At 41.4% G+C, this 9,910-nt stretch overlaps 1 protein-coding gene across 8 annotated transcripts; it reads left to right on the top strand.

Moving 5' to 3' along the window:
- Window positions 1-4,023: 4,023 nt before the first annotated feature.
- On the top strand, window positions 4,024-9,332 carry ZBED5 (zinc finger BED-type containing 5). Of its 8 annotated transcripts, none has more exons than XM_032640932.1 (3): window positions 4,024-4,230; window positions 5,908-5,971; window positions 7,033-9,332. In XM_032640932.1, the coding sequence occupies exon 3, from the start codon at window positions 7,174-7,176 to the stop codon at window positions 9,256-9,258; it is 2,085 nt and encodes a 694-aa protein (XP_032496823.1). In that variant the 5' UTR covers window positions 4,024-4,230; window positions 5,908-5,971; window positions 7,033-7,173; the 3' UTR covers window positions 9,259-9,332. The 8 variants fall into 8 exon arrangements, with proteins under 8 accessions (XP_032496823.1, XP_032496821.1, XP_032496819.1 ...); XM_032640930.1 differs by having other exon boundaries at window positions 5,856-5,971; XM_032640928.1 differs by having other exon boundaries at window positions 4,926-5,971.
- The last annotated feature ends 578 nt before the right edge of the window (window positions 9,333-9,910 follow it).

The following is a 9,910-nucleotide window of genomic DNA, read 5'->3' as shown; positions in this document are numbered from 1 at the left end:
AGAGGAAATGCGATAGTGATGGAGGGATGTGGATGAACCTAAGAAACATTAGAAGAAAATAACAATTTGATGCCTGCACATACAGAATATGAAGATGAGTGAAGAGTAACTATTGACTCCAAAAGCTTGCTAGTTTGCGATATTAAAATAATGATAAGGGCTTCCCTGGTGGCGCAGTGGTTGGGAGTCCGCCTGCCGATGAGGGGGACGCGGGTTCGTGCCCTGGTCCGGGAGGATCCCACATGCCGCGGAGCGGCTGGGCCCGTGAGCCATGGCCGCTGGGCCTGCGCGTCCGGAGCCTGTGCTCTGCGAAGGGAGAGGCCACAGCGGTGAGAGGCCCGCGTACCACTAAATAAATAAATAAATAAATAAATAATCTTTAACAAAAATGAAGTCGTTGAGAAAGTAAAAGTGTTAGGAGACATTTAGTACAGTTCTGAACATGCTGCATTTGAGCTCTTGGTATATATTCAAATGGAAAGTCTACAGACTTGAAAATCTAGAACTGAAGTTCAAGTGGGAAGTCAGGGCTCATGTTATATTTTTAAGAATCATTGAACATAGAGGGAATAGTGAAAGTCCTGGGAGTGAATACTAACTACAATAAAAACTGATAATAGACATGACTAATTTGTTTATTAATAGGCAAAGACATTAAAATTGTAAACTTGTATTTCTTAAGCCTCTAAAAAGCTCAATTTATAAATCTTGTTAGTCTATTTATAAATCTCACAATCTTTGCATAAAAATATGGACAATCACTTTCACTTATTCTCTATGATTTAATTAATTCATAGCATAACAGACTATATACTTCTTGAATATTTAACATCACTTGCATACTCCATTAATTAAATTTTCTTAGATATCTTAAACTACAATTACGAATGTAATATATCTAACATCTTGGCAGTGAAATTTTATAAGCACTTACATAACTCTTGTAAATTAATAGCGATAAATCAATCTTATACCTGTGGTCACAAAATTCTCTTAAATGTTTCATATTTTTTTCTCCCAGTTTTATTGAGATATAATTGACACACTGCACTATATAAGTTTAAAGTGTACAACATTATGATTTGATTTACATACATCGTGAAGTGATTATCACAAGTTTAGTGAACATTCATCTCATATAGGTACAAAATAAAGAAATAGTAAAAAGAGTATCTTGTGATGAGAACTCTTAGGGTTTACTCTCTTAACAACTTTCATATATAACACACATCAGTGTCAATTATATCGATCATGTTGTACATTGCATCCTTAGTACTATTTATCTTATAACTGCAAGTTTGTACCTTCTGATTGCCCTCATCCAATTCCTCCTCCCCCCACCCACTAAACTCCCACCCTCCCCCATAGATCTGAAAAGTTCACAAAGCACACAACACCACAGAAATTATTAACTTTTACAAATATAATGAAAATTGTACTAATTTACCTCCTTTTTTATATTAAAGGTGACACATTGTGGCAGGCATGGAGATGTGCCACTCAGATCCTTCTTCAAGAAAGGACTTGCTGCCCTGCTCAGGGGCCAGTAGTGTGATCAGCAGATGGCCTACAGCTGTCAGCGCATTCAGGGTCTGCCTCAGCTGCAGTCCTGCCCTTCCCATGGCCGCCATATACTGAGGGAGAGGGGAGTATAAAGGGTGGAGTGGGACACTCCAACCTACGATACTGACTCCAGAGCTCCCTGTCTCATCATCTGCTTCTGGCAAACCTAACTGCAGTGCAAATTAACTCATGCAACCAACATGAACAGAATTGCCATCTCAGACCTCTCACAGCAACTAAGGCTGCAAATTTGGGATATCAGTCAAAATTCCTGTTACTACTTCCCGTGATGATTTTACGGGAAGTAACTCGGTTAGTTACTTGAGCCCCAAGTTAACTAACCAAGTTCCATTTTCATGGTGAAGCTCTACGGGCTTACCCAATATATTACTGTAATCTTACTTGAAATCGTTTTCTGCCTTATATAAATATGCACAAGCACACCCCGCCCAGACACACATGGCCTGTAGTTCCCACAATCTCACTGCACTTAATCTTGGCTCTGCCAACAATTAGCTGTGGGAACTTGGGCAATTTATTTACCAATCTGTGCTCAATTTCCTTATCTGTAAAATAGGCATAGTCATCTGACAGGGTTGTAAAGAGTAAATGAGCTAGTACTTTAAAAAGTGTGTAGATAGAACAGCCTCTGCCAATACTGCATATTCAATAAATGCTAGCCATTACCATTATTGGTCTGAATTCTACATTGTCTATATGTTTTCTTATCTGTCTCAGCAACCAACATCCTATAATAACGTATGGACTAATCAATTACAGAAAAAGTTCTTATGTTTCAAGCCCCTTAATTATCAGACTTCGGATTTTTGGACCTAGATTAAATCCTAGACTTGACTTCAGTTGAATTTGTTATCAGCTGAATGTTTTGGATTTTCCCAATTCATGAAGATGTAAACCAGATACGTGAAGATTAGATCGGGAGCATATATGTAAAAGGCTTTTCTGAAATATAAAACATATGAAAATGTGGGATATTATTCCAATATTATTAAGAAGCTAGACAACTCCTGCAATTACAAAATGAAATTCTTCGCTCTTCAAGTAAAATTGCGCCCCTTCCCCAAAATGATTTCCCCCTCAAATGAGGCCGATTTAAGAGGGATCATTTTAAAATGATAATAAAAACATATGGATAGCCTACCATAGGGCAAAGTTCTGAAGATGCTGAAATGACTTTAAAGCATTTAGGACCAAATGTTAACATCTATGATCAGTCCTAGGAAATCATCTTTTTCAGTCCTCCTGAAAATTCTGTTAAATAAAAGGTTAGACTTCTTTCAACGCCTAAGAAATTTATTCGCATATCGAAGAAGAGCATATTTAAGAAAAACAAAAGCTGCCCTTGCTTTTGACCACAAGTTGGGAATTTTCTGTCATTGGTGCAGCGCCTAAAAACAAGATCCAACTTTCATTTCGCTATTTCTACGGGGCCTCGAAAATCTAAAATATTGCAAATAGGACCCACTGTTTAAAGCTACGCGTATTTTAACAAATTCCCTCCAAGAAGCGTACATATTTTAAGATGCCAGTTTGGAAAAACAGACTGCAGGTCGCCACGACGAATCTCACACAATATGGAATAACGGAATGCACAGCCCGAAGCCTTTTGCTGTGTTGTTTTTAAAAAGAGGGGATGGGCGTAGAAGAAACGGGCTTAAAACACCCGATGCTACAGCTAGCAAACTGAGTGTTCCAGAGCGCTGGACGTTCCTCCGAAGAGGGAGCCACCAGTGAGGGGTGCAAAGGCACGGGAAGTGGCCTCTTTCCCGTTGACGCTGCGGAGAGACGCTGCTGTAACACGCGGCTCCCCGACCCCATGTGGGGTCACCCGAGAGCAGCGCCCCGGCAAGATCAGGCTCAGCTCCCAGCTCTGCGCGCTAGGGGCCCCCGACACGCCAGCGTCGGGGAGGGGCGGGGAAGGGAGAGGGAGTTTTCTGCCCCGGTTCCAGTGAGAAAACAAGGAAAAGAGGAGGCGGTTGCGCAATCTGGGCCTGGGGTGCGGCTCGGGGAACAAAGAGGGCGTGAAAGCACCAGCAGCCGAGACTCCGCGAATCCACTCAAATCTGCCGCCGGGGCAGAGCCCCAGTACTTGTGGATACGCAGATTTCTCAAAGCCAGTCCAGCCCTACAGGATCACAAATGCTATCTCGCAGCACCCAGGACTCTACACTGTAAACAAATGCCGGGGCTGCTCTGGCCCAGGGAAATTTGAAAACAATCGCTTTACGTCTGCCATTCAACTCAGCCTCCTCGAGCTCACGATTCCAGACTGCCAGGGGCAACGGCAGCTGGGCAACGCCTCAACCGAGCTTGGTCCTTTGCTTTGGTCCCACCCCACTGCTCAGCGTGGATTGGTGTCGGGGAGCAACTCCGGCGCTGATTGGGCGGCGGCGGAGTCGCTCAAGGAGACAGTAAGTTCGGGTGCCCCAGAGTGCTAAATTTATCTTCAGACGAGCTACCGCGCCCGCCGCGAATTGGATCTCTATGGAGGTGGCATAGGCGATATCCCTGAGCTGAGAGCATCGCCCGGCCCCCCGAATCCTTCTTCCCTCTGTTTTGTTTTTCATTTCTCCCCTTCCTCCCTTCCCCCCTCTCCCCTCCAGTCCGCGACGACTGGCTCTTGACCCCGTTCAGGCCTCGGTGAAGGTGAGGACCAGAGCCGCCGCGGCGGCTAAGTGGTGCGCTCTGAAATGGCCGCTGCTGTGAGCTTCGTAAAATGGCGGCCGCAGGCTCAGCTGGGGACCGCGGCGCTGCTCCGCAGCCCAGCCGCAGCCGAGACCCTTCTCTCCATCACTGATGGAGATGAAGGAGAAAGATAGCGGCGGGTGCTGAGACGTTTTCCTGTGGTTGTTAGCTGAGGCGACCGCCCGGGGACGCGAGAGCAGTTCCGTAGGCGAGGGTGGACGCCCACAGGAAGCCAGCCCCCCAGCTGTGGTGGGCAGCGCGCTCCTGTGACAAGGAGCAGCCGAGGGATAGGTGGCCGGGCCGCCCATCGAGGTGACCGTTGATAAAAGCACTTAGGTGCTGGACGGAGTGTCCGTGCCCACCTCCTGCCTCGGCTTATGAATGGACTGCACTCCTACCCAGCCCTCCTGCCCCACGGGTATTGTTCAGAGCAGGAACCGCCTGAGGGTGGGGGTTGAATGGAGGGTGCTACCTGTCACCTTAGCCGAAGAGACAAAAGATGAGGGTTCCCCCCGCCCCTTTTCAGGGAGTCGAATAGAAGCTTTAGAGAGTCCAGTCTCTTTGTCCTCGAGAGATTGGGGGAAGCACCTCTAAAAAGGTGGAACTGAGGCCCTCCGAACAAAGCGTTTTCACTCCGTCGTGTCCTTCTCTGGTAGCAGGGGAGAGGAGTCCTAAATTTTGAGGTCACCCAGCGTTTCCATGAAGTTCTCGGCAGCTAAAGCGCCTTCAGGACTGTGAAAGGACGGTCTACTCTTTCGCTCCCAGGAATGAAGATGTAGGGCTTTCTCCTGCTACCAATTTGAGACCCTCGACTTTCTGGCAGTTGTAACCCATTGTAATTCATTTCTCTCTGCACCATCCAACTCCTGGTAACAGATTTTTTAGTGCTTGAGAGATTAAGAGTATTCAGGGACACACAAGCAGTGACTAGGCACGTGGGCTCTGCAGTCGAACTTTCTGGGTTCCGTTCTGAGTTCTTCACAGATGTGTTAACTTAGCAGGTGACTTAGCCTCTGTATCTATTTGTTCATCCCTAAAGGGGGGTTATTAATAATAGTCCCTGACTCTCACGTTTGTTTTGAGGAGTAAGTGACCTAATGTAGGAAGGATTTAGCAGTTACTGGCACATAGTAAACAATGATCACTCAATAAACATTAGTAAGTTAAGGAGCTTGGTTATTGAGACAAGAGTGGTTGTAACAAAAAGGCATGGTTCATGTAACCCTTACATGCATAATTCCATTTTAGATTACTTTCAGTGCTTAGTTTTAGAGACACTAAGGTGTGGCTGTACTTTTAAAAGTTAGGTTTCGCTTCTGAGAGTTTAAAAACTCTCTTTGTTTTTCTTTGAAGTCAGTGGATGGGGGAGCGTTACAAAATGATGAAATTGCCAGGGTATTAAACAGGACGAAAATATTAACATTTTTACTATGTTAGGCATCTTCTGTTTCAGTCTAAGATCTGCATTGCAGTGAAGAATCATTTGCACTGCCTGGCTCTAAAATAAATCGTAAAGAATGGTCATCTTAGAGGTGTATAGTTCATTCTCCTTTTGTAGTGTCTAATTTTATTTTTTCTCATTCTAGGCTTTTGGTTACTCCCCTCCCACCCTATCCCTTAATTTTATTTTTTTTGAAGCGTCTGCGTTTCAAGCTGCCAAGGTGGAGAGAGTGATTGCAGAAGGGAGTGCTCCTCATTTCAGGTATCTTACCCTCTAGCTGTTACTGAGAAAACCATTTTGATGCAGGATCTGATATGAGAATCCAAAGCTTACTCTGAGCCAAATCATAAAGTTTAAATCAAACTAGCTATATTTAGGTAGACACTAAATTTGAATGCCTTAACTTATAAGGCTGGTATTCATCAGAGGTCCTAAAATTTGCATTACCCTTCCATTTAATTATGCTTTTAAAAAACTATGAGGAATAAACCTATTTAAATGAGAGTTTTCTTTAGGTCTTCGTTAAGCCTTCACCTAAAGAGTAATGGGATGTAGAGTAATCAGTAAAATATATGCATTATTTTGAATGAGTCTTATTTTGGATAATATAAATATTTATGTAATTTAAGTCCAGAGAAATTGTAGCTAACTTTTGGTTTACAGTTTATTTTTCAATGTTAACACACAGTGTATAGATACAACAGAATTCTGTGTCTTGCAAAACTTTGAACTGTTTGTTTTTGACATAGCTTATCAGAATAATTACTAGCCCTGAAAGGAGCCTTAAGATGCATGACGGTGTCAACAGTGAATGTATCTAATGGCAGTAGGCATCAGAAAGCTAGAAGAGATTCCAAGATACTGTATATCATGAAAGGGGATGATAAATTATGGCCCCACGCTGTCTGTTTTTATAAATAGAGATTTATTGGAACACAACTTGCCCATTCTTTAACGTTTTGTCTATGGCTGCTGCCATGCTACAACTACAAAGCTGAGTAGTTGGCAACAGAGACCATACGGCCCATCAGGTAAAAAACATTTACCGTATGGCACTTTACAGGAGAAGTTTGCCAACCCTGCCATGGGACCTCAAGGTCCCTTCCTTAAAAATGCATTTATCAACTCATTATTTCTTAGTCCAGTGGTTCCCAAACTGTGTTTTATAGAAGATTAATGTTATCTTAAGTTAATAAGTGTTGTGAGAAAAAGATCAATGCTAACAATAGTTTCTTCTTTTAGAATTTATTTTTAAATGTAAGTTTAAGACTACTAAACTCATTTCTATAGCTTTTATTTTTATGTGATAATCTACCTTTAAGAAAAGGTGTGCCATACCTGAGAGCACCAGGAAGTCGAATGAGAGATCACCTGATACACGAACGTGTGATGTTCCATCTGCGCGTTGATGCATAGGCAGCACTTACAAATTAACTGATGTGTTGCTATATATCATCTCTTTGATGGTTGCTCATCTTCTGTGTATCCTGTCTTATAATTTCAACACATTTGTGATACTCAATGTTTATTCTAAATTAACCATGTTTTGTACCACAAATTCATTGCCTATGGATCTGTTGCTGAAACAAGGAAGTCTTAAACAAGAAGTAGAATCTTTTTGTTATCAAATTGTGTCTGAATCAAATGATCAAAAGGTTGGAATATTACAGAGTGAAGATGAGCAGTTGCAGCCTGCAGTTTCTAAAAATTCAGAAGGTGAGCTTTCCAGGGTCAAATTTATGTCCAATTCCAACAAAATAACAACATTTAGTAAGAAACCAAAAAGAAGAAAATATGATGAAAGTTATTTGTCTTTTGGATTTACTTACTTTGGAAATAGAGATGCACCTCATGCCCAGTGTGTATTATGTAAGAAAATTTTATCAAATAGCTCTTTGGCCCCTAGTAAGCTTCGAAGACATTTGGAAACTAAACATGCTGCATACAAAGACAAAGACATAAGCTTTTTCAAGCAACATCTTGATTCACCTGAAAATAATAAACCCCCAGCACCTAAAATTGTCAATACAGATAATGAAAGTGCTACAGAAGCATCATACAATGTAAGTTACCATATAGCCCTGAGTGGAGAGGCTCATACTATTGGAGAATTGCTCATCAAGCCTTGTGCAAAAGATGTGGTGATGCGGATGTTTGACGAACAGTATAGTAAAAAAATAGATGCAGTACAACTATCAAACAGTACTGTTGCACGTCGAATTAAGGATCTAGCTGCTGACATTGAAGAAGAGCTTGTTTGTAGACTGAAAATTTGTGATGGGTTTTCACTGCAACTAGATGAATCAGCTGATGTTTCAGGACTTGCTGTGCTGCTTGTGTTTGTTCGTTACAGGTTTAATAAGTCTATTGAGGAAGACCTACTCTTATGTGAATCTTTGCAGAGTAATGCCACTGGTGAAGAAATTTTCAACTGCATTAACAGTTTTATGCAGAAACATGAAATTGAATGGGAAAAATGTGTTGATGTTTGTAGTGATGCTTCCAGGGCAATGGACGGGAAAATTGCTGAGGCTGTCACCTTGATAAAATATGTGGCTCCCGAAAGCTCCAGTAGTCACTGTCTGTTATATAGACATGCACTAGCAGTTAAAACAATGCCTGCATCTCTGAAAAATGTGCTAGATCAGGCCGTACAAATCATCAATTATATTAAAGCTCGACCACATCAATCCAGACTACTAAAAATTTTGTGTGAAGAAATGGGTGCCCAGCACACAGCCCTTCTTCTAAATACAGAGGTGAGGTGGCTTTCCCGAGGTAAAGTTCTTGTAAGACTTTTTGAGCTTCGTCGTGAACTGTTGGTTTTCATGGATTCTGCTTTTCGACTGTCTGATTGTTTAACAAATTCATCTTGGCTGCTAAGACTTGCATATCTTGCAGATATTTTTACTAAATTAAATGAGGTTAATCTGTCAATGCAAGGAAAAAATGTGACAGTGTTCACAGTATTTGATAAAATGTCATCATTGTTAAGAAAATTGGAATTTTGGGCCTCATCTGTTGAAGAAGAAAACTTTGATTGTTTTCCTACACTCAGTGATTTTTTGACTGAAATTAATTCTACAGTTGATAAAGATATTTGCAGTGCCATAGTGCACCACCTAAGGGGTTTGCGCTCTACTCTGTTAAAATATTTTCCTGTAACAAATGACAATAATGCTTGGGTTAGAAATCCATTTACAGTAACTGTTAAACCAGCCTCATTAGTAGCACGGGACTACGAGAGCCTGATTGATTTAACATCTGATTCTCAAGTGAAACAAAATTTCAGTGAACTTTCACTAAATGATTTTTGGAGTAGCCTAATTCAAGAGTACCCAAGTGTTGCAAGGCGTGCAGTTCGTGTACTTCTTCCTTTTGCTACAATGCACCTGTGTGAGACAGGATTCTCATATTATGCTGCAACAAAAACGAAATACAGGAAAAGACTCGATGCTGCACCTCACATGCGGATCCGACTTAGCAACATTACACCTAATATTAAGCGGATATGTGACAAAAAGACACAAAAACACTGTTCTCATTAAAATTGGAGGGTTTTGCATGCCTCTTGATAACCAAATATAAGATGAAAATAAAAGATGATTTACTTCACTGATGATATCTTGGGGTTTTAAAAAAAAGATTCAAATTTTTTATACCTCTTAGATTTTAAGAAAGGTAAAGAATCAAAAATTTAAACCTGTACTACTGTTGGTATTTCTTCTTCACGTAATTTCAAAGGGTTCCATGGTCATGACTGTGGGAAATACTGATTCACAAGGAAAAGTCCCAGTTTCTTAGCATGGCGTATCTTTTTAGGAGCTAATTGCTACCAATGTTTCTAAGCATGCCACCCTGTAACCCTCCAATCACAGGGACCTTCTTGCCTAAACATATCACTGTATTATGCTTTCAGGTCTCAAAAAACCATTCCTTCTCCTTGCTTCCTGACAGACTCCTATTTGCTTTTCAACCCTTTGACTTAATTTATCTTCAGTACTTTCATTCTCTAAATCTTTCTATTTGGCCCTGTTTTTTGTGTATGTCTCAGCTGTGAACTGCTTGGTGGTCTCATAATTTCCAGTGTTTTTGGACTGAGCTGTTATATGATCTTATCCAGCTCTATGTCTCCATTATCTGGCAGAAGACCTTACTAAAGTAGATGCTAAATAAAGGAAAAAATGTTGGTGAAGGAGA

This window comes from Phocoena sinus, chromosome 8, assembly GCF_008692025.1.
Source record: "Phocoena sinus isolate mPhoSin1 chromosome 8, mPhoSin1.pri, whole genome shotgun sequence".
NCBI lineage: Eukaryota > Metazoa > Chordata > Mammalia > Artiodactyla > Phocoenidae > Phocoena > Phocoena sinus.
The sequence above is the reverse complement of the archived record's forward strand: the minus strand, read 5'-3'. Positions and strand labels throughout refer to the sequence as shown.

What these genes read in the sequence shown, in the direction of transcription:
- ZBED5 (XM_032640932.1), top strand. Translation starts at nt 7,174, where the DNA reads ATGGTTGCTCATCTTCTGTGTATCCTGTCTTATAATTTCAACACATTT.